Source organism: Geotrypetes seraphini, chromosome 1, assembly GCF_902459505.1.
Source record: "Geotrypetes seraphini chromosome 1, aGeoSer1.1, whole genome shotgun sequence".
In the NCBI taxonomy this organism is placed as follows: Eukaryota; Metazoa; Chordata; class Amphibia; order Gymnophiona; family Dermophiidae; genus Geotrypetes; species Geotrypetes seraphini.
The window spans coordinates 22260268-22285605 of record NC_047084.1 but is presented as its reverse complement, the minus strand read 5'-3'; the positions used below and the strand labels follow the sequence as shown (position 1 = coordinate 22285605).

Below are 25338 nucleotides of genomic sequence, written 5' to 3'. Positions count from 1 at the left end.
CTTTTTACTTCTTACTAAACTCTTTACCTGCTTATGTAAAGAACTGTAAAGCTTATGCGGTATATAAACAAATAATTATGTTAAAGAAAAATTAACCTTAATATTTATTGCTTCAACAGCTTTAAGCCCACAAAGATTTCTACCAGGAATAGAGAGCCCTGTACTCCTGCCCTTTATTCCTTTTGTAGAAATCCTGATCAGAATCTTTGTAAGTCCCAGAGAATACGTTTGGATACAAAAGAGATTAACAGAGGTGTGGTGTCTCAGGGAGCTGAGCCACACGCTGTACAGCCAATCAGAGTAAAAGCTCACCAAGCAGGAAGAGAACAGGTTGAAGGTAAATTAGCCCCAGCTGTGGTGTGCAGGTAGGAGCAAATTAGAATGCCAGGGATACCAGGTTACAGGGAACAGCATGGAGGTTCCTTAGGAAGAAAAGTCTCTGCTCAAGGAACTCTGCTTCCAGGGAGAACCAAGCAAAAAAAAGTGAAGGTTTTTAAGCTTAAGTTAGCAGGGAGGGAAAGACTTGGGGGATGGGAGAGATCTTGAGGCAGTACCGAGCAACTGTTTATCCACACAGTCAGAAGGCAGTGAGAAACTAGTGGAAGCTGATTACTCAATGGAGTTGGAAGCCAGTGAGCCTGTTTTCAGTGACCCAGAGATGGGCATGGAGTGGATGTCTGCTGAGGAGGACCGCCCATATAAAGGTATGAGCGAATAAAGCTCTGTAACCTGAGAATGGCTGTTTGAAAGTGAAAGCAGTTGGTTCTAGGTTATAACATGTGCTGTGAATGTGAGTTAAGACTTCCCTGAGAGACCAAGGGAGTTGGTTGTGGTTTGTTGCTTAAAGGGAAAGCAGAACCAGAGGAAAGGAAAGGGGAGTGTAAAGCTGGGAAGCTTGCCCTTATCACAAGTTACCCATTGCACTTGATAAGGGGATAAGGGGGGAATTAAAAACCAACTAATCAACTGGGAGGAATGTCCCCTGCACCCTGACCAGGTAGTAAAGCAGGTCAGGAGTGAAATAGCCTGGAGAGGCTCAAGTGCTGTATTGGACTGAGCAATGACTAGTTTAAAAGACTATCTGAAGTAGTTCAAGTGCTGGGTGACCTTGCAGTCAGCCCAGAAGCCTGGGCGTAGAGTCCAGCCCAGAGCAGAGCTGCCAGGACTGAGATAACTGGGCCAGGCCCACCATAGGCAGTTGCATCACTCAGATGAGGACTGGACTATTTTTGTGCTAAGAAAAGCTTATATTTTTTGTTTTTGTCCTTTGGGCATGGGGCCCAGGTAAAGACAGTGCAAGAACTGTTTGAGCAATATTGTCTGGAATGTGAGCCTGTGGAAAGAAGACTTGCGACTGAAATAAAGCACTTTTTCCTTTTGCAACCTATGGTGTTGAGTGTGTTACTAAACTTGGCTGAAATGTCTAGTACCATTGGCACTCCAGGGACACACAGGATCCAGCGCCTGTGGCGGGAGACAGGGAACACCTAGTGGCACCTCACAGCCCTGCCACAGCTTATATACAAATTTTAGAAGGCATAATAAACAAACTGCTGAAGCACACTCACATGTGAAATGGGAAGTAAGCTGCAGCTACTGCCATCATTAAGCAGTGCACCACTTTTCTCAGCTTCAGGCTTCCTCTCCACAGTTGTCACCTCTGCCACTGGAGTTTCTTTCCTTTCAGATGCCCTGCTCAAGTTAGGCTTTACTTTCTGGAATCGACTTCTTCGCAGCTGTCCTGGCTTCACGGTATCTCCTTTACTTTGACATGGGCCGTCAGGTTCTTTGTCAAACCTGAAGAAAAAAGACTCCTCAATTATAGTCTCAACCCCTATGAAATTTGGAAGCATCTTCTAATATCACCCACCATTACATCACAGAGAAAGAACACAAAAAATAATTTAAAGGTGTTTGCTATAAAGGCTACAGTGTTTAACTACCATTCATGACATATTATGGCATCACAGTTAAATGACAATGTGAGGAAGACTACAGGAACTTACTGCTCCCCTTTAACAGCACTTTCTCACATTTACAGAGCCACCTTAAAAATAAGGCTACAGAGCAGGGAAGAGATATCTCAGTAGACGCAGAGCAGGGAGGGTGTGGTCATGGCAGAATAAAAACCCTCAGCAAGATCAGTCAGGGAGGCTCAGAGGTTAGAAGAGAAGTCCTCCAGAATATGCCTCCACTATGTATATGTAAGATGCAGATTTTAAGCAACTATTCTTATTATCTATGTCATATTTGGAGTTCAGAAGACATTTGAAGACTTTTCTATTCTCTAGATTTTTGGATAATTAATTCTCTTCAGAGTTCTATTTGTAATAAAGATTAATCTTTTGTAAACCCCATAGATCCTCACGGTTACGAGGTCTATAAGTTGATTTTATGTTATGTTACTCAGGTAGGCAAAGTTTATCTTGAAACCCTGCTGAAACTAACTTTGGAACTCGAAGCTAAGCCTGGCCCAACTGTGTGAATTTTGAAAGACAGAACTTTTAACTCTGGGACTCCAGGCCAGAGACAAAATGCTTATGCTGTTTTTGAAAGACAGATTAGTGCATGCCATGGCTTGCAGGAGCAGGGAAAAAAAATATTGAGAACAAAGACTATTTGCATGTTCATTTCTCTCTACCTATGAAAGGAACAGATTACCCCCTCTCCTTGCACCTACATAAATTGTTTGTTTCACATTTAACCCACTGCCTGGCTGTGGTTAATTAAGGCTCCAGATCCACCTTTGCTCATGCTGTTATAGAAAATTCTAGCATTTTTAGAATAAATTCTACAGAGTACTCAAGTAGCTCTTGTAAGAGGAATAAATTCTCATTTCCCATTTATATAGCATTTTTGCAAAACAGCCTTAACAGACAGTTCTATAATTCTAGTACAAAAGTTCTTTCATAAGAGGCAAGAAAGATGCAATAAATAGAAATGTATCAGGAAAAATACAAAATAAGAGTAAGAAATAAATAAGAGATCTTATCTTAGATCCATACCTTAAATGCTCTTTTTCAGCTAATTCCAGAATGTTCTCCCCATCAGCCATTTCTTCTGAATCTGGTTTACCCATGATGCTTGGTGATTTCTGAGTAGACTGCAGTCTCTCTGATCCCTTGATCTTCTCTGTTAAATCTGTGCACTTGGAATCATTCAAGAGGCATGGGGAGTATTCCTTAGCCAGAAGGTCAAGCTAAAGTGACACATAAGATTCTAAATCAATTACTTAAGATTCTACAACTTTTTTTACATTTCCAAAATAGCACAGTACTTACTGTAACAGGTATTATCCAGGGACAGCAAGCAGATATTCTCACATGTGGATGATGTCAACCACAGAGCCAAGAATGGACAGTGAAAAGTGCACCATCACTTTAAGTTTATCGAAACTTCAAGACTGCCCACACCGCGCAAGAGCTAGTGCCTTCCCATCTAACATCGGTTCACAGTTCTTCAGTTCCATAAGCAAGCTAAGAAGCCAACCAGGGGAGGTGGGAGGGATGTGAGAATATCTGCCTGCTGTCCCCGGATAACACCTGTTACAGTAATTGTGCTTTATCCTAGGAAAAGCAGGCAGCATATTCTCACATGTGGGACTCCCAAGCTCACTGAAATGGGATGGAGAAAGAGTTGGCCATTAGGAAGAAAATAAATTCTGTAATACTGCTTGGCTAAAATGACCATCTAGTCTGGAATAAGATTCTAGACAGTAGTGAGATATAAATGTGTGAATTAAGGACCAAGTAGCTGCTTTGCAAATATCTTTAATGGGAGTTGAACACAAAAAGCCACTGATGCTGCCATAGCTCAGACCTTGTGTGCTGTAAATGTCCCTGGAGCTGCAGCCCAGCCTGAGTATACCAGAAGGAAATGCAGGCTACTAACCAGGCAGAAATAGTTTGTTTGGTTACAGGCAGACCCAATCTGTTAGGATCAAAAGAGATGAACAGTTAAGGTAAAGACCTGTGTGGCTTAGTCCTCTATATGTAGTAAGGCAAGGCAATTTTACAGTCCAATGTATGAAGAGCTGTTTCTCCAGGATGAGAATGAGACTTTGGAAAGAGCACAGGTAGTACAATGGATTGATTTAGATAGCTGCGTCATCAGACTGGTGAGGACTACATTGTGATTCCAGATAACTAGAGGCAGCTTTAGTGGAGATTTTGAGCTGAAGAGCCGTTTCGTAAACCAGGAAACAAGTGGATGAGTGGCCAGAGGTTTATTGCTGAAAGGAGCATGGTAAACACTAATAGCACTGAGATGAACTCTGACCAAAGTGGTTTTATGTCCAGAGATGGATTAATGGAGAAGGTAGTCAACACTGAAGGAACAGAAGCTGTGGAAGGATCTAGGTGATGAAGTACACCACGAATTGCATCGTGTCCACTTGAGTCGATAGTAGTGCTAAGTAGAAGGCTTTCTGGAAGCAGCTATAATGGCTTGTACAGCATCAGAAAAATTAAAATCTGCTGAAGTCAGACCAAGAGGTTCCAAGCTGTTAGGTGCAGAGATTGCAGATTGGGATGCAAAAGAGAACCTTCACTCTGAGTGAATAAAGATGGAAAGATCTGTAATGGAATCCTTGGCACTCAGTTGAAGTAGAAGGGACACCAAGGTTGTCTGGGCCACTGAGGATCATGGTGGCTGTCTCTTGCTTCAGATTGACTAAAGTCTTCAGAATGAGTGGAATTGGTGGAAATGCATAGAAGAACTTGTTTGTCCAATCTAGAAGAAATGCATCTGCTTCGAGATGATGAAGAGAGTACTGTCTGGAGCAGAATTGAGGCAACTTGTGGGGAGATGCAAACAGGTCTATCTGAAGAATCCACCAAAGAGAAGATGTGGCGCAAGACTGTTGAGTTGAGAGACCACTTGTGTGGTTGGAGAAAAATGCTTAGATTATCGGTTAGTGCATTCTGTTTGCCTTGTGCATACATGGCTTTGAAAAATATGTTGCGAGGAATTGCCTAGTCCCAAATGAGCTCGGCTTCTTCACACAGAGGAAGAGAGCCCGTTCCTCCCTTATTGCCACTTGATTGTCTGAACGAGGACTTGGTTGGATAGACAATCTTGAAATAGTTTGGGGACATTGCGAATCGCCCGCAGCTTTAGAGATTGATGTGGAATTTCTTCTTCTCTTGAGCAGACCACATGCCCTGTGTCCGGAGACCGTCTAGGTAAGCTCCCCAAGCATACATGGACGCATTCATTGTGAGTACTTCATGAAGTGGAGGTATGTCAAATAGCAATCCTCTGGAGAGATTTGTCAGATTCAACCACCACTGAAGAGAACATAAGAATAGTCTTACTGGGTCAGACCCATATTTCATCAAGTCTAGTAACCTGTTCTCATGGTGGCCAATCCAGGTCACTAGTACCTGGCCAAAACCCAAGGAGTAGTAATATTCCATGCTACTGATCCAGGGAAAACAGTGGCTTCCCCCATGTCTTTCTCAATAACAGACTATGGACTTTCCCTCCAGGAAACTGTCCAAACCTTTCTTAAAACCAGCTACGCTATCTGCTCTTACCAGAACCTCTGGCAATGCATTCCAGAGCTTAACTATTCTCTCAGAGAAAAAATATTTCCTTCTATTGATTTTGAAAGTATTTCCTTGTAACTTCGAGTGTCCCCTCGTCTTTGTAATTTTTGAGAGTGAAAAATCAATCCACTTGTACCCGTTCTACTCCACTCAGAATTTTGTAGACTTCAATCATATCTTCCCTCAGCCATCTCTTTCCCAAGTTGAAGAGCCCTAACCTGTTTAGTCTTTCCTCATATGAGAGGAGTTCCACCTCCTTTATCATTTTGGTCACTCTTCTTTGAACCTTTTCTAGCGCTACTATATCTTTCTTGAAATAAAGAGACCAGAATTGAAGGCAATACTCCAAATGAGGTTGCACCATGGAGTGATACAGGGGCATTATAACATTCTTAGTCTTGATAACCATCCCTTTTTTAAATAATTCCTAGGATCCTGTTTGCATTTTTGACCACCGCCACACATTGGGCGGAAGGTTTCATTGTATTGTCTGCGATGACACACAGATCCTTTTCTTGGGTGCTAACCCCAAAGGTGGACCTTAGCATCCAGTAACTGTAATTCGGGTTATTCTTCCTAATGTGCATCACTTTACATTTGTCCATATTAAATTTTATCTGCCACTTGGACAGCCAGTCTTCCAATTTCCAAAGGTCTGCCTGCAATGTTTCACAATCCGCATGCGTTTTAACAACATTGAACAGCTTAGTGTTATCTGTAAATTTAATCACCTCACTCGTCATTCCAATTTCCAGATCATTTATATATAGGTTAAATAGCACCAGTCCTACTACAGATCCCTGCGGCACTCCACTGTTTACTCTCCTCCATTAAAAAATGACCATTTAACCCTCCCCTGTTTTCTATCTGATAACCAATTCCTAATCCTCAACTGAACTTTGCCTCCTATTCCATGACTCTTTAATTTTCTCAGTAGCCTCTCATGAGGAACTTTGTCAAAAGCTTTCTGAAAATCTAGATACACTACATCAACCAGCTCACCTTTTTCCACATGTTTATTCACACCTTCAAAGAAGTAAAGCAAATTGGTGAGGTAAGATCTCCCTCGATTGAATCTAAGCTGATACAATCTCATTAAATCATGTTTGTCTACATGTTCCACAATTTTATTTTTTATAATTGTTTCCACCATTTTGCCCAGCACTGAAGTCAGGCTTACCGGTTTGTAATTTCCCAGATCTCCCCTGGAACACTTTAAAAAAATCTGCGTTAACTTTGGCCACCCTCCAATCTTCAGGTACTACAGATGATTTGAGTTATTTTAGTACACTGGGGTGTATACCATCCAGTCCAGGCGATTTATCACTTTTTAACTTATCTATTTGGCTTAGTACATCTTCCAGATTCACCTCAATTTAATTTAATTCCTCTGCATCATCACCCTTGAAAAACAGATTGACGAAGAGATGATTGATCCTTTGAGAGAACTTCAATATCCTGAAGAAGAAGGGATGACTGTTGAGATATGAAAGAGTACTTTCTTGGAGGGTTATCTGGGAAAATGGTGGTAAAATGGAAAGAGTAACCCTCCCGTATGACTTTGAGGACCCAAGTGTCTATGGTGAAGACAGTCCAACTCTGATGATACAACAGAAGTCGGCCATCGATGGGTTGGGGAGGAGGCTGATGGTGGTATTTTAGCTATGCTCTTTAAAAGCATGTAAAAAAAGACTGAGCTGGTTTATAAGGAGCCAAAGTTCGAGGCTACTGAGGTTTCTGCTAGAGAATGACACGGGGAAAAATCTGTTCCCATCTGTGCCCCGTCCCTGCAAGCTCAGTCCCCGTCTATGCCCCATCCCTGCAAACCGCCTGATCCCATCCGCACAAGCCTCGAATAGTTACAATTTTATATTGAACTTATTTTATTAAAGTATAAAAAGAAACAATATTCTGTACAATTGTCATTTTATAAACACAAATAATACAGAGCAAGGATCAACAAAACCCCTGTCTCCCCTTCCCTATCGAGAAAACTGAGTAAGCCAAATTATTACAGAATGCTACACAGAAAAGTCATGCTAACAGAATACCACAGACTTAGTCAAAACAAATTAGTGGGGAAAACCACAAAGACTTGGTACTCTTATTAGAGTGATTAAAGAGAGTATATAAAGAATAACAAAAAAAATCACTCCTTTAGAACAGCAAACACTTCTTATGCATGTTTAGCAATCATTTCTCAACATGAAAAAATATGCTCAGACACGGAGGAAAAAAAAAGGGGCCGAAGCCCCAAGAATATTGCCAAGAATGTCCTATATAGACTGGTGGATTATGATGTATTTCAAAAAGATCCTTTTATTCATTCAAAAAGTAACTCAATACTCAACATGTACATGTTTCGGCCCAGATGGCCTGCCTCAGGAGTCTTTAAAATGTTGTGGTTGATATAAATAGATTGGTCCACAAAAAGCCATCCACTCAAATCGTGGGTACAAAACTATGGATGATTGAAAGCTTTGTATCCACGATTTGAATGGATGTCTTTTTGTGGACCAATCTATTTATAATCAATCACAAGATTTTTAAGACTCCTGAGGCAGGCCATCTGGGCCGAAACATGTACATGTTGAGTCATTGAGTTACATTTTGGATGAATAAAAAGTAACAAATGGGAAACAGCAACCCCATTGTTGAGACAAATACATCAGCTACCAACAAAAGGTTCCTTTTACATAACCGTGGCTGCTAATGTGGTAATCACTCCAACGCCCATAGCGATTTAATGGATGTCTGAGCATTTTCCATGTAGCAGCCACTACCATGGCTTTGTAAATTAGGAGGGGAGGGGGGTAAATTAGGAATACTGTTTAAACTATGTGTGCTGATATTTAATGTTGTTTATGGTGTGGCACCTATACCTATTTACATCTGTATTATCTTTTTATTCATCTGGCAAATGTTTTTCTTCTAACGTCAGTTAACTTAATTTTCCCTTTTTGACTGTTAAATATAGACGTGCTCATGCTTTCTTAGGCCCTCTTTTATAAAGCTGATTACTGTGGTGGCCCGCAGCAATTGCAATGAAGCCCATCGTTGATGTACAGCTTTGTAAAAAGGGGAGGATTAATTTCTTACTAGTCTGCAATGATCTGGTATTTTCTGCCAATTATAATTAGGTTGGAAACAAATTATAGGCAATTAAGGAAGAAACTGAAAACATATTTCTTTCATCGATATTTAGGAAATTAAATTGTGTGAATTAAATTTTATATTGTGTTATTTACATTCCCATCTTTCTAATTGCTGGTCAATCTTACTGTAATCTGCACTGAACTTTGTGGTAAATGTTGAATATTCAGTAGATATAATTGCATTGTATTGTATATTATATTATATTATACAGCTTAATTATGGGATCCTTTTACTCAGGCGCGCTAGACAATTTAGCACACGCTAAATATTTGCGTGTGCTAAACGCTAACGCGTCCACAGAATATGTGGGCTGGCTGATTACCATCTTACTGATATCATTAGAGACAAATCAGTGATGCTTCATTAATACAATCATTACTGGAGTCACGTCTAAGGAATATAACAAGTACTATTGATATTCACAGTGAACTTTGAATAGAAGTTCCAGGTTTTCTGTGCTGCTGGGGCGCATGCCTTGGTCGCAAAACATTGTTTCATTGTTTGAAATTTGACTGTAGATTCACTAATAAGTAAAATGTGAGGAGTAATGAGAAAATGTTGTAATAAAGCATTTATTTGTGGTAAGCAAGCGTCTTCTTTTTGTATTCTGTTAAAGGCATAGAATATACTGGGTGCGTTAGTGTTGGCGAACGCTAAATTGGTTAGCGTGCCGTAGTAAAAGAACCCCTTTATGCTGAGTAAAGAAATATTTTCTATGATTTCTTTTAAATGTACTACTTAGTAGCTTCATTGCATGGCCCTGATGTAAAAGCGTATACTAACATAAGAAAAGCCTAATAGTCTATTTAGCCCAGTAGTCCTTCTTCACGGTGGCCAATCCAGGTCACCAGTTCATGGCAAAAACCCAAATAGTAGAAACATTCCATTCTATTGATCCAGGGCAAGCAGTGGCTTCCTTCATGTCTTTCTCAAAACAGACTATAGACTTTTCCTCCAGGAAATTATCCAAACCTTTCTTAAAACCAGCTACGTTAACCACTCTTACAACCTCTGGCAATACATTCCAGAACTTAACTATACTCTGAGTCAAAAAATATTTCCCTGTAACTTTATCGAGTGTCCCCTTATGTTTGTAAGCAAACATTGGAGACTATAATTGTTTGCTCTAGAATGCTTGATTAAGAATGTTTCATCATATTTTATATGTGGCCAATTCCCTGATGCAATGGCACAAAAAGTGAATTTATGTGGGTGGCTGGTCGCTACAAGTTTTTCAGAGAGTCTATTGGAATGAATTCTTGAAATTTTCTATATTAAGACTTAAGGAAAAAATTATAGTAATTATCTAATTATAAAATTGGACCAATGATGAGCGTGATGATAAATATATCCTCAAGAACGTCAAAAAGACAATTGGATATAAGCACCTATTGATTCTGATGGGCCACATAAAAATATATATATTTTATGTAGTGGGGTATATTTATTTTGTATTTTATGAAAGAATCATAAAATAGATATCTATTCTGTTGCCTTCACACAGTGTTCTTTATAAAATTATCCCCTGTATGTATTATCTTGAAATGTACCTTTTACTGTAAGCACATAAGATTTTTTGTTTGGTTTTCTGTTTGGTACAACAGATAAGTTACTGAAGCACACTCACATGTGAGGTGGGAAGTGAACTGCAGCCACCGCCATCACCAAGCAGTGTACCACTTTTCTCAGCTTCATGCTTCTCCTCTATAGCCACCTCCTTTGCCAGTAGAGTTTCTTTCCTTCCAGTTGCTCTGCCCAAATTAGGCTTTGGTTTCTGGAATCGACCCCTTCTCAGCTGCCCTGGCTTCACATCATCTCCTTTGTTCTGACATGGAAAATCAGGCTCTTCATCAGATCTAAGAGAAAAAGAGAAATCACAACTACAGTCTCAACTCCTGTGAAGCTTGGAAGCATCTTCTAATATCATCCACCACTACATCATTGAGACAGAATGCAAAATATTCATTTAACAGTATTGCTACACTGTTTGTTGTTGCTATTTATGACAAATTCTAGAGTGCACTAAATGGCAAATGCTAATATTTTAATTCTACAGTATTGGAAATAGTTCTCCTGAGTAGATTCTTGTAAGTCTAGGCCTGCATAATGGACAGTACTAATGATCTGATAGAAAGTGTTGGAAGTGATGTGGCAGAGGAAAGGCCCTGCCAGGGCTGACCAGAAGCAGCCTGTTTACAGCACTGCCTCTGCTCACCGGCTGCCGCTACTGCTTTAGGTAAGTGGAGGGGGGTTGCCAGGACCGCCTCTGCTGCTTTGGGGGCTGGATGAAGGGAGGGAGGGGTTGTTGTCAGTACTGGCTGCCGCTGATGATTCAGGGACAGGAGGAAGGAGGTTGTTGGGTCAAGAGTGCACGACTTTGGAGGTTGTCGGGTGAGGATCGCGAGAGACAATTTTTATTTTGCCAGCAATTTATTGGCTGGTTGGTTGAAAGCACTGATTAGTTGAATACTGGTTAACAGAAAAATGTGATTACAAATGTGTCACAAGGACTGAATTGAATATGAAATTTGTTATACTATATAGCATTGTTGTTATATAAGCACTGAGACTGAGCAGTATATACATACCTAATATGCTCTTTTGCAGGTAATTCTAGAATATTCTCCACAAATGCCTTCTCTTTTGACTCTGGTTTACCCATATTTCGAGATGATTTCTCAGGGGACTGTAGTCTCTTTGATACCTTGTCTTCTGTGGAATTAGAGTCATCCAATAAACGCAAGGATTGTTCCTGATCCAGTGAGGTATGCTAAAGTACAAAAAAAGGGAGTCAATCTCTTGACAAATAAAACCAAATTAGTAGCCTGCAGTGGATATTCTCAATGCAGGAACTCAATTTCCCTGCCCCGTCCCTGCAAGTTTTGTCGCTGTCGCTGTCCCTGTCCCATTCCTGTAAGATCTGCCTTAACCACACAAGCTTCAAACACTTATGATTTTAAAGTGTTTGAGGCTTGTGCAAATGAGGACAGAGCTTGCAAGAGTGGGGCAGGGACAGGAAAAGAACTCTCCGGGACGGGAAAATGAGTTCCCATGGGGACAGGGACATATTTGTCCCCATGTCATTCTCTACCCTACACCCATGGTGGATTCCTGAAGTAGTATGGAAAGGCGGTTGCAATGTGTACCAATGCCTCGATAGAAAACTGGATTTGTTACCTTGTAGCCCCAAAATGCTATGCTTAAGTAGGCCAGGTATCGAAGAAAACAAACAGTCTCTAGAAGCAGGTCAAAAAGACTGAGATGTAGATGAAGCCTCATGGTATCCCGATGAAAAACCATCAATGTTGATGCAGAATCTCAATGTGAAGAAGGGCATTGAAGCTTCGAAGATGATCAAAGTCCAAGAAGGAAGATCACTGTTAATGGGAACAAGACGTCAATGCCTTTTGGACCCAGACTAAAGCTCCAAGATAAGCAGCAACGTCGTCTGTGAAATAACATCAAATTCCCTTCTTATGCGAGTCTGCGCAGCGGAGTTCATAGGAAAATAAAGTTCAAAGACTATTAGAAATTAGAGTTAGAATGCTGTGCCATGGCTAAGAGCAAGTTCAAATTTAAGCTGTATTTTTGATGAAAATTTTTGGGTGCCTCGATGGAGACCTTTGATACCTCGATGCAAAACTTCAATGAAGAAGATCATCAGTGTTTCATTGGTGATCGATGCTTCAATGAAGAGGATCACCAATGGCATCGATACCTTATGAAAGCAGAAAGACACTCCGAGGATGAGCATCACCATCAACTTGAGGAACGTCAATGTACAGAGGCTGAAGTGGTACCCGATGAATGTAAAGGGGAGAGCGACTATACTCCCCGATGTCTTTGGTACTGCTCCAATAAAAAGGACCATTCCCTCAAACTGCAGCTGATGTGATGTTCTGTCAAGAGTAAGTAGGTCATAGTCAATGTAAATGATACAAAGTAGTGTGAATAAAGTCATCAACCCTGGAACAAACATCCTGCACCGACACCCGAGACTGAGCGGGTATCAATAGTACCACAGGTCGAGGAATGGGAGACCTCAAAGAGGATGCCCACCCAGTAGGAGACTCAACCTGCACAGAAGGAAACCGCCAGTGTCGATGTGGAAGTATTCCTCGACGATGTACACCCATATCCTTGGATCCAGGACAGGTACCATCCGTGTAGATGCTGCAGTACAAACGAAAAATCTGCTACTGCAAGAAAATAATGCATTAAGGCTCAATGATCATCGGTGCTATGATATAAGACCAGAAGAAGGTACCGTTGTTAGATATGCTGCACTTAGCATGGATTGGTACCGATGCAGATCGATGCAAGAAGAGGAGGCACCAACACCATATATCATCGAGTGGTATCGAAAGTGTCCAGTTGTCAAAACGTGGATGTCAGAGAAGGTGATGCTTTCTAAAATGACAATCTGTATCGATGTTCATTGTTGACGAGGAGGTACCATGACCATATAACATCATGGTATCGACGGTGATACAGGCATTGAAGCGTGAGTGCCTAAAAAGGTGATGCACAACATGTATTGCCCAGAAAGCCATACATCAAATGAACTTGATGATTAATTGTCAGGGCACTGTCCACTGCGATTCATCTATGGTTGAGACATCAGTTACAAAAGGCATGCATCAAACAGACTCTATGCTAATATGCCACCGATGCAAGTAGATGGAGGTATCGATGTCCACCAGTACTGGCAAGTCCCAGTCGCTGGAAGTCCAACTCCAAACCTATATGTTGAAATAAAGAAACAAGAGAAGGAAAACTTTGACATTAATCAAGCGTTTGTCTTCCTCTTCTAATCTATAGCCCCGATGTCAGATACAATTGGAGAAGGCAAGCTGGGGTGGAGTAGAAACAAGGCCGAAAATCCATCGATAATCATGGAGGAAGTAAGGATGGAAATTTGTGTGAAGGCCGCTAAACATTGAAAGAAGTTTGAAGAAAGTCTAAAATTTATTTTTCTTTCTACTTTTCTTCTTTGCTTGTTTTCAAAAGAAAAGTAGTAGAACAGAAAGAAGAAACCTGAAATACTTGAAAAAGATTTATAAAAAATAAACGGGAAGGCAACTTGACGGAGTAACAAGAGATGTCTTCTTCACTCCACGGAAAATGAAAAACTGATGACCTCACGAGCTAGCATCAATCATCTGACATGGGGAGACCCAACACGGCCAGTGTTTCGGTGATACACTGCCTTTCTCAGGGATCAAATACCTCACTTGAAACAAAGAGGAGCTCTTAGCTCTTAATATAAAGATATGCATACCAATCAACCTCCAAATGGCATCAGAATCAAAATTGAAAAAAGTAAAACAAACTACAATGTCCCAGGGGCAATTGTGCATAATTAGCCCAAGAGCTCAATGGACACTGTCAGTCTCAACATCCGGGGCCTCAGTCCGATTTAACAATTGACAACAGATGACATCTGTACAATTTGAAGAATGTTTTCCTGTTTATTGTTCTCTGGGATCTCTCTGAAACACAAGTACTTCCTGTATCCCCTGTTCACAATATTATAATAATAATAATTTTATTCATATATACCACCAAAGCCATAGTAGTTCGAGGCGGTTGTATCCATCTCATATTGCAAAGTTTTGGTCCAAGCTTCACAAATTGGTTCAGCAGTATCCTCATCAGCCCAGCACTCGAAGCCACCTCTTGGTCTCACGTTGGAGAGGATGGCTGGGGAGCAGGCTGTGAAGTGTCCTTGCACCCGCCAACTGACACAGACAAGGCATTCCTTGATATCACTCATTTTAAACATTTGAGCTATCATGTCAACTTACGGCACTTGAACAATTTGTTCAGATGGTGAAGGAGAGAAGAAACCAGATTATCACTGGTTTTTCAAAATGGAGATAGGAACTCAGAAATCAAGCTGCTATTCCAATTGCTGATATCAATTCCTCCCGGCAGCCTCTCTCTTTAATTTTGTTCTTTTTTGAAAAGTGGTGACCATGAATACTCAAGGCAATACTCAAGGCAAGTTCTACTGCAATATTGCTGACCTATCTTTCTCTTGTAATATAGCGTGTCTTCTCTTCCTTCCTCTAGTCTAGTACATTTACTGTTTTAGCCAATACTGAGTGCCACATGTCTCTGTCAACAGACTCACAACTAACCCTCTTTATAAAAGACTTTTAGCACAAACTAAGATCTGATTATAGTTTTAAGATCTTAAATAAACCTTAAAAATCTGCTGCTAGAACAAGCTACTGGGCTTGATGGACCTTTGGTCTGACCCAGTAAGGCTATTCTTATGTTCTTATGTAGAACAGTAAGGGCCCTATATATAATACAAACTGGAGCAGGGGTTCTCAACCCAGTACTTGAAACACACCCAGCCTGTCATGTTTTCAGGATATCCAAAATAAATATGCATGAGAATCTGCACACAGTTAAGGGAGTGTATACAAATTTATCTTATTCATATTCAATGAGGATATCCGAAAACGAGACTGGTTTTGTGTGTCCTGAGGACTGGGTTGAGAACTCTTGCTCTGAACTATTAGTGCTTTCCATATAATAAAGATTTTGCAAAGAATGGGAAGGTATGAAAATACAGAAGACATTTTTAATTTTAGTTTTAAAACAAAGGAAGCATTCTTGAATTAAAAATATGCTGCATATTTGTACATGTATTGTCTTAATATATTTTATGGGATTTTTTAAAATTAAAGTTTGATATACCGCTCTAGCTTCCAACAGTTCTAAGCGGTTTACAAAAAAACAATAGTTAAAAGAAAGGAAGCCCCTTTAAAAAATAAAACCACACAGGTTTATGGAAGTCATTTAAATAAACAAATAAATTACTGAAGCACACTCACAAGTGAGGTGGGGAGTAAGCTGTAGTCACTGCCATCATCAATCAGTGTACCACTTTTCTCAGCTTCATGCTTCTCCTCTACAGCTATCACCGCTGCCTGTGGAGCTTCTTTCCTTCCAGAAGCCCTGCTTAAATTGGGCTTTGGTCTCTGGAACTGACTTCTTCTCAGTTGCCTTGGCGTCAGGGCATCCTCTTTTTTCTGGCATGGAATATCAAGTCTATCATCAGATCTAAAGGGAAAAAAACACAGAATTATGGTCTCAACCCTTTTGAAGCTTGGCAGTATGTTCTAATATGAGGGCGAATCAAAAATTAAAGGTAATTGTTAAATTATGCAATAACCAGACCAGAGCTGGCAATATGCAACATATGTAATCATACATTACCTGTTGGATAGCTCATCCAAGCACAGTGCAGTGCTCGGCCTTTAGTCGTGTGGCAACCACAAGGTCAGAAACTTGGGCACTCCATTGCAAGATTGCACCAACAAAGAACAATGCAGTAATGTGCTTTCTTAAGGCAGAGGGAGTGAAATCTGTGGAAATTCACTGTCAGATATTGACTCAATAACACCATGAATCAACAAAAGGTTTATGAATGGGCAAAAAAGTTTATAGTGGGAAGAACAGATGTAACCAATGAAGGTTGTTCTGGTCACCCATCAACATCGCGCACACAAGAGCACATTGACAGGGCAGATGCCATGATCAGAAAAGACCAACGGATAAGTGTCTCAATTGGCTGCAAATTTAAATATCAGTTATGGATCTGCATTTGCCATAATGCATGATGACTTGGGATACAGGAAAGTCTGACACAATGTATTCCCAAACAGCTTACTGATCTGCACAAGCAACAGTATGTGGAGGTTGCAACCCATTTCCTGAGATGGTATGAAGAACAAAGTTATCAGTCTATTACTTGAAGAAACTGGACTACCCAATCACCTGGATAGAGCGTCAATTTCAGCATGAACAAGCTAATCCCTGTAGAATCTGGAGTGTCTGGAGGCCCACTTCACCACTATTCTAGGGAATGTTTTCTTGCCCTCTCAGCGGGTTCTCAAGTTGCAGTACTAGATATGGGTTGTTTTGGGTCAGCTAACCTCTTGAGCTTGAGATTACATTACATTACAAAATTTATGCCATGTCTCATCCATAAAGCTCAAGGCAAGCTACAGAAAAAAAGCATTTTATAGTCATGTCTTAAAATTACCCATTCCTAAACGAAAGCCCAATATCAATCTAAATCCGCTTGAAAATATTCTTAAAAAACAAGGTTTTAGCCTTTTCTTAAATAAATTGTAACAATGTAACTAATAAAATTCATATGAAATTCAGATCTATAATCTGGAATCCAGGCAACCAAAAGTTCCTAATTCTGTAGATCTAAATTTAACTTTATTTGTGACTTTCAATACAGTAAAGTCCGAGTTAAATGGCCTTTAGATATCCAACATTCTAGACAATCAGTTAGCTGAGCACTGCCCATTCTCTTCTCCCCCAACCTGAATAGCATTCGCATCCCTGCCCTTGGACCTTCCCTCCCTTCAAAGTGCTTTCTCAGCCACCTGACCAAGGAAAACGTATTATTAGAAACTTGTCAAAGAGAATAAAAAATAAGTATGAGATGTATTATACAATTTAATAAGTAGTTATATGAGCACTGAGAAATGAGCCATATATCTATAATATATATATATATATATATACACCTTATATGTTCTATTGCAGTTAATTCCAGAACATTGTCCCTGTCAGCCATTTCTTCTGACTCTAGTTTACCCATGCTTCCACGTGACTTCTGAGAAGACTAAAATGTCTTTGATCCCTTGCTTTTCTGTGTTAAATCTATACAACTGGAATTGCCCAATAAATGATGGGACTGCTTCTGAGCAGGAAAGGTAAGCTAAAGTAACAAACGAGAGAATAAATCTCCTGACAGGTAAGAGATTTTATAATTTTATCTTATTCTGCAATAAGAACATATAGATTTCCATATTGAGAAAGACCAAAGGTTCATCAGACCCAGTATCCTGTTTCCAACAGTGGCCAATCCAGGTCACAAGTACTTGGCAAGATTTCAAAAGAAGCCATGAACGAAGATTACAGCGAGCCAATCCCCGGAAAGGAACAGGTAATTCCAGACTGTACCTCTGGGGTGACCACCTCTGATGAAAAGCATACTGAAGCGGACGCATGTGGGCTCGAGCCCACCTCACCACTTCTAGGGAAGCCGCCATCAACCCCAAGACTTGGAGAAAATCCTGCGCCTGAGGACACCAGGACGCCATAAGCAGGCGAATCTGAGATTGCAATTTGCTTACCTGGGCCTCTGGGAGGAAGACCTTCCCCAAGGATGTGTCAAACAGAACCCCCCAGATACTCCAGGCCCTGAAAGGGGGCCAACTGGCTCTTGGAAAGATTGACTACCCATCCCAGCAACTGTAGTAATTCCACCACCCGAGCCGTAACCCAAATGATCTCCTGCAACGACTTTGCTCGAATCAACCAGTTGTCTAGGTAGTGATGAACCAGAATGCCCTCTATGCGCAACACCACCGCTATGACCACCTTAACCTTGGTGATCATCCGCGGAGCCATGGCCAGACCAAAGAAAAGCACACAGAACTAAAAGTGCTGACCCAAGATCGCAAAGCGCTGATGGGAGGCCCAGATTGGAGCATACAAGAAGGCCTAAGTCAGATTGAGAGAAGTCAGATACTCCCCCGGCTGAACTGCCTGAATCACCGACCGCAGTGTGTCATAAGAACATAAGCAGTGCCTTTGCTGGGTCAGACCAGAGGTCCATCATGCCCAGCAGTCCGCTCACGCGGCGGCCCATCAGGTCCAGGACCTGTATACTAACCCTCTATCTATACCCTTCTATCCCCTTTTCCTTCAGAAAACTGTCCAATCCCTTCTTGAACTCCAATTCTGTACCTTGTCCTATCGCGCCCTTTGGAAGTGCATTCCAGGTATCCACCACCCGTTGGGTGAAGAAGAACTTCCTAGCATTGGTTCTGAATCTGTCCCCTTTTAATTTTTCCGAATACCCTCTCTTCTTGTAGTTTTTGAAAGTTTGAAGAATCTGTCCCTCTCCACTTTCTCTATGCTCTTCATGATCTTGTAAGTCTCTATCATATTCCCTCTAAGTCTTCGCTTCTCCAGGGAAATGAGCCCCAGTTTCTCCAATCTTTCAGCGTATGAAAGGTTTTCCATACCTTTTATCAAACGTGTCGCTCTCTTCTGAACCCTCTCGTGTATCGCCATATCTTTCTTTAGGTACGGCGACCAATATTGGGCGCAGTACTCCAGATGCGGGCGCACCATCACCCAATACAATGGCAGGATAACTTCTTTTATTTTGGTTGTAATACCCTTCTTGATTATACCTAGCATTCTATTCGCTTTCTTAGTGTCCGCTGTGCACTGTGCCAACGGCTTCATTGTCTTGTCCACTATTACTCCCAAGTCCCTTTCTTGGGTACTCTCACTCAATGACAGCCCTCCCATCGTGTAGCTGTACCTCGGGTTTCTGTTTCCTAGTGCAAGACTTTACATTTTTCTACATTAAACTTCACCTGCCATCTCGTCGCCCACTCCCCTGGTTTGTTCAGGTCCCTTTGTAAATCTTCGCAGTCTTCTAAACTAAACTAAACTAAACTAAACCTTAAGTTTATATACCGCATCATCCCCACGGAAGTAGAGCTCGGCACGGTTTACAAGAACTTAAAAGAGAAAGGGTAGGAAAAGGTTTACATAAGTTTGTAAATCGAGTGGAGAAGTAAGGGAAAAGAAATTACATGTTAGAGAAGAGCCAGGTTTTTAGTTGCTTGCGGAATAAATGGATGGAGCTCAGGTTCCGCAGCGGGATAGTAAGGTTATTCCAGAGACCTGTGATTTTGAAAAGAAGTGATTTTCCTAGTTTGCCTGCATGGAGAATACCATGGAGGGAGGGGAAGGATAGTTTTAATTTATGGGCAGTCCTGGTGGAGTAAGGGCACGAGGAGTTAAAAGAAAGTGGGATTAGGGAAGGAAGGATGCCGTGAATAATCTTAAAAGCCAGGCAAGAGCATTTGAATTGGACTCTGGAGATCACTGGGAGCCAGTGAAGATTGGCCAGGAGTCGGGAGACGTGGTCAAATTTACGTTTTGCAAAAATCAGCTTGGCTGCCGTGTTCTGAATAAGCTGGAGTCTATGGAGGCTTTTTTTTTGTTAAGCAAAGGTAAATGGCATTACAATAGTCAAGTTTGGAGAGGATGATGGATTGGACAAGGATGGCGAAATGTTTTTGGCGGAAGAAGGGTCTAGCTTTCCTTAGCATGTGGAGGCTGAAAAAGCATGATTTTGTCAAGGAGTTGAGGTGGTCTTTGAGAGAGAGAGGAATCGATAATGATGCCGAGGACTTTGCTTGAGAACTCAAGGTGTAAGGCAGAGCCTGAGGGCAGTGTGAAGAGGGTGGGCAGGTGTTCTAACTTTGGGCCGAGCCAGAGTAATTTTGTTTTTGATTCATTTAGGTTCATCTGTACCGAGAGGGACCAGGAGTGGAGTCTCCTTATGCAGGATGTTATGTTATCGTGGAGGTTGGTGAGGTTCTGGTCCGTTTCAAGAAGGACAAGGATATTGTCGGCATATGTGTATATTGTTTCAAAGGGGGAAAGCTGGAAGAGCTTCAATGAGGACATATAGATATTAAAAAAGATAGGGGAAAGGGGTGATCCCTGAGGGACTCCGCAAGAAGGAGACCAAGGGGTGGACATGGTGCCATTAGAGTTGACAGTGTAGGAGTGAGAGCGAAGGAAGTTTGAAAACCAGTTAAGAACGGTGGAATCAATTCCTATCTCGGAAAGTTGATAAAGTAGTATGTCGTGGTGGACGACATCGAAAGCAGCGGAAAGGTCGAATTGTAACAGAACAGCGAATTTGTTTCGAGAATGTAATTGTTGCACCTTTGATATTAGGGAGACAAGGATAGACTCGGTGCTGAAGCTGGGTCGAAAGCCATGTTGATAGGGTAAGAGAATGGAGAATCTCTCTAGATAAGAGGATAGCTGGGTAGCGACTATGGACTCAAGCAGTTTGGTTAGGAGGGGGATGTTTGCTATGGGGCGGTAGTTCGATGGTGAGGAGGGGTCGAGATCAGCTTTTTTCAAAAGAGGGGATAAGGCAATGTGTCCCATTTCTGTAGAGAACAGGCCAGATAGTAGGGCAGTGTTTACAAGATTGGTGAGGGAGGAGATGGCCTGCGCAGGAATGTTATCGTAAAGGTAGGATGGGAAAGGATCTAGGATGCATTTTCATGATTTCAGTTTGAGACAGAGTTTAGAGATCTGGGATTCGGAGGCTATTTCGAAGGCAGTCCAGGATCTATCAGCAGGGATAGGGTTGGAGTCGTTGGGAGGTAGAGAATTGTACGAGGTAGTTGGGGGGAAAGAGCTTCTTATGGTAGTTATCTTATCGTTAAAAAATTTGGCTAGGTTAGCAGATGGTAAAGAGAGGGGGGAGGTGGAGTCATTTTTTGAGGTTAAACTACGCCAAATGTTGAACAGTGTACTAGTTTGGTTTTTTGATCTGGTGATTTTGTCACCATAGAAATTTTTTCTTGCTTTTGACAATACCGTGTTGTAGAACTTGATATTGGCTCTCCAGGTTTGTCTGTCGGAAGGGGATTTCGATTTTTTCCATTTACGCTCCAGTGCTCGACATTTCTGCTTCAATTCCCTATGATATGGAAGATACCAGGGAGCTTTGCGGGAGTGGGAGATAGGTTTAGTACAGAGGGGAGCAAGAGTGCGGTAAGTGGATTCAGAAAGGGTTACCCAGTTGTGCCAGTTGGTGTCGGGGTCGGGGTGGTCAGGAGAAGGAGGTAGTTGGTTGAGAAATTGGGACCAGAACTGTTCACTCGTGATTTTTTTGCGATAGGTGATATAGTTTGTGACTCGGGGAGGACTGCCTAGATGGGACATGAAAATGGGAAGGCAGACGGAGCCAAGAAGGTGATCAGACCAGGGGACATGTTCCCAGCGCGCTTCTTCAGCAGAAGTTTTGTGTTCCGTCAGATCGAGGAAGCTGATGATATCTAGAGTATGCCCCTTATCATGGGTAGGGGTGGGCGGAGGGGCCGTGAAACCGAGGGAGATGAGGAAGTCGTTGAAATCGGTTGTATCCTTGTTGGTGATATCGTCTAGGTGGAGGTTAATATCGCCAATGATCAATAGTCTTTGGAATTTTAGGAAGGCCCTTGTTATGGTCTCTAGGACGAGTTCGGAGGATTTGTTCCAGGGGGTGGGTGGGCGGTAAAGTAGCAGGATACCTAATGGGTGGGGATGGAGTTCATCGTTTACTGAGGCTAGCAAGAATTCTAGTGATGTATGGCTGCCCTTTTCAAGGAGCTGGACATTGAAGAATGATTTGTAGAGTAGGGCCAGGCCTCCTCCCCTACGGTTGGTTCTGAGTGAGAAGAGACCATGGTAGCCAGGGGGGCAGAGTTCGTTTTGTGTGAAAGAGTCATCTCTGTCGATCCATGTTTCTGTGATGCACAGGAACCCGGGGTCAAAATCTCCGAGTAGGTCTTTTAGTATTTGGATTTTGTTTAGTCCTAGCCCCATTTTGTTTAGTCCTAGCCCCATTAAATAATTTGGTGTCGTCTGCGAATTTTATTACTTCGCACTTCGTCCCTGTTTCTAGATCATTTATAAATACATTGAATAGCAGCGGTCCAAGCACCGACCCCTGGGGAACCCCACTCGTGACACTCCTTCAGTCCAAGTAGTGGCCCTTCACTCCTACCCTCTGCTTCCTACCCGCCAACCAATTCCTGATCCATCTGTGTCCATGCAAAAAGATGGAACCCTGAGAGCCCAGTTAACCCCCTTTCAAATCTAAGATGGGCCAATAGGTTCCCTCTTTCTTGGGTGCCACATAGTAAATCGAGCACCTACTGGTGCAACAATCCTGAGGGGGCATTGGAACTACTGCTTTGAGATCTAGCAATCATTGAAGGGTCTGGCGAAAAGCCTGCTTCTTCCACACCATATGACAAGGAGAAGCTAGAAAATGATCTGGCAAGGAGTGGGCGAACTCTAGAGCATAAAATCCCGAATCACCTCCAGGACCCACTGATCGGACGTGATCGCTGCCCACTGTGGAAAGAACTTGCACAGTCAGGCACCCATTGGAACCAGAGGGGGCACCTGCAAGGAGTCATTGGGCAGGATGGGCAGTGGGGGAACCGGTGGAGGGATTCCCAGCTCCCCGAAAGGACTGCATGCGCTGAAAGAAACAACCCGAGGAAGAATCAGAGGTCGGGAAGGAAGCAGCCCCTTGACCAGGGCGATATCTGCAGAACTCACGCAGACGCCCCTGAACAGTGCCACTCCGAGCAGCCTGATGGGCACGGTTTTCAGGCAAACAGGGCACTTTAGAGTCCATCAGAGTCTGAACCAACTTGTCCAAATCCTCTCCAAACAAAAAAGACCCGGGAAATTTTGCGAGTTTAGTTTTGGACGAAGCATCTGCCGCCCAAGCACAAAGTCACAAGGTACAACGTGTGGTCATACCAAAAGACATAGATTTGGCGGACGTCCGCAACAAGTCATAGAGGGCGTCCGAAAGGTAAGTGGCAGCCATCTCAATCTTTGCCACCTTCTGATCCACCAAGGACCAGTCATCAGACTCACGGTCAAGGACCTGCTCGGCCCACCAAACCAAGGCCTGTGCCACCAGACCACCACAAATGGCTGCCCGAACCCCTAAGGCAGAGACATCAAAATTCTGCTTAAGGAGGGTCTCTAACTTATGCTCCTCAGAGTCTCGTAAGGCAGAACCGCCCTTTATGGGCACAGTATGCAACTTAGCAATAGCAGAGACCACCGCGTCCACCACTGGCAACTTCAAGGTATCCCGATCCCCCTCCGAGATGGGATACGGATGAGCCATGGAGCGTGCAAACTGAAAAGGCGCCTCTGGTGTTTGCCACTGCACCAGGACAATATCCCGAATATCCTGATGCATGGGAAAGGAGCGGGGTGCAGAGCGGATCCCCCTAAGAAGAGGGTCCACCACTCGCGGGGTCTCCTGTGGTGCCTCCTCAAAGTGCAACACCGAGGAAACCTGCTGAATCAGATCCGGGAGCTCGTCCATGAGCGTATCCTCATCGGAAGACAGAACCGTAGAGGCCCCGCTGCCAGCATCCGTCCCCTTGAAAGGATCCTGGAGGTCTCCCCAAGGATACAGGTCCTCATCCATGGAAAACCGCTCCTCAGAAATCACATCATCATCCCAGGCCACACGTGGGTGCTTGGACAAGGGAGAAGGAGGGGGGACACTAAAGGCGCTGAGGGTGGCAGAACCGGAGCAGTTGTGGAGGGAAACTTCCTCCCCCCCACAAGACCCCTGGGGTGGACGCAGGACCCCCGGCCACTTGAAAATTAGCCTTGCATAAGGAAAAAAATAAAATCAGGGGAAAAACTCCCTGGCAGCCCACTGGAACTCACTGCCAAAGCAGAGGACCCATTATAAACCTGCCCCTGTCTTTCCAAAACAGGGGGAAGGTCACCTGAGGCTGTAGACAAAATGAAGGGTCTTCCGCCAAAATTGGCGGTTCCTGCTGAAAATGACCCCTCTGTGGCCTGGAAGCCTGAACTGTCCCAGCCACTAAAGCAGGCAAGCCGGCAGCAGCGGTAAGGGAATCCATAGCAGCTGCGGCAGTAAGGGAATCCTTTTTATCCTGAATGTCGGTGGCTGGGGAAATCCCTCCATGGGTGGCATGGGAAGCCCGGGCTTCCCTGCTGTCAACTGCCGACTTGCGAGGCACTAGCGGCAGGATGCCCTGGCTGCTGGCACCTGATGCCGACGAGGCTCCCCCACTGCTCTGCCCTGCACAGCGCTTGCACAGGCTGGCTGTGAATGCCTCACGTCTGGAGCACAATGAGCACTTTTTCCCTTGCAATGTGCTCATTGCTCCACACCCTACTTATCTAAAAGAAAAGTGCCGGTTAGTTGAAAAATACAGTACAATACAGCAAATTTAAAGGGAAAGCAGCCTTTTAGACCAGCACTGCTTCAGGATTTTTTTTTTTTTTTTTTTTTTACAGAACAGACTCCACTGGCCCTTCAAGCAGTACGCCTTGCCTGAATTGGGCATAAGGCCTACTGCTGAGGCATCTCTACAAAATTTGGGGGGAGGTGGAGGAAGGGGGAAAGGGACCCAGCACGAGACCCACCGGGTGTGACACCCCTGAGGTCAGATGAACCCCCAAACAGTGCCCACCCAAGCTCAGTCCAGCACTATAACAGGGACTGGGAGCCCTAAACAAATCCCAACAGCCCTACAAGGGGAGATGGGTATCAAAAACAACACCTGTTGAGACTGAGAGAAGACTGAAGTATATAGGGAAGGGACAGATATTATGTACCATACCAAAGTTTGGTCTCAGTCTCCACCTGCTGGTCATGATGAGCTATTACCCATCAGTAAATTGTATTGGTCTATCAGGCACTATAGAAGCTTTTTACCACTCCGCAGAGCAGTGAAAAGGTTTGTCCCCATGCCAGCGGTGAACAGATATAGATTTTACCCATTCCTGCGGTTTTACTGCAGTCACCTGTGGTTACCCACGGGAGCGGGTCACCATGTCATTCTCTATTCCACAATTTGTGTTGTATCACAGGGCTGCCCAGCTAATAGCAGAATGGGTGCAGGAAGTGTCCAAACCTTGGCAGCAAAGTATTCCTCTATGAGCCTTGCCTTGGCTCCCCCTTGATAGATTGCATCAGCTTTTA

The 25338-nt window shown here is 42.9% G+C and overlaps 1 protein-coding gene across 3 annotated transcripts in view; it reads right to left on the bottom strand.

The window, feature by feature from the left end:
• BDP1 (B double prime 1, subunit of RNA polymerase III transcription initiation factor IIIB) overlaps window positions 1–25338 on the bottom strand; it is a 324783-nt gene that overhangs the window by 193381 nt on the left and 106064 nt on the right. For all 3 annotated transcript variants that reach the window (XR_004537715.1, XM_033928971.1, XM_033928981.1), the window contains exons 16-20: window positions 15554–15782; window positions 11294–11475; window positions 10333–10561; window positions 3006–3199; window positions 1569–1797 (exon numbers count right to left, since the gene is read on the bottom strand). Coding sequence is in view for 2 of the 3 variants with exons in the window: in XM_033928971.1 (XP_033784862.1) it covers window positions 1569–1797; window positions 3006–3199; window positions 10333–10561; window positions 11294–11475; window positions 15554–15782 (1063 nt within the window). In the remaining variant the exon portion in view is untranslated. The remainder of the gene's footprint in view (window positions 1–1568; window positions 1798–3005; window positions 3200–10332; window positions 10562–11293; window positions 11476–15553; window positions 15783–25338) is intronic.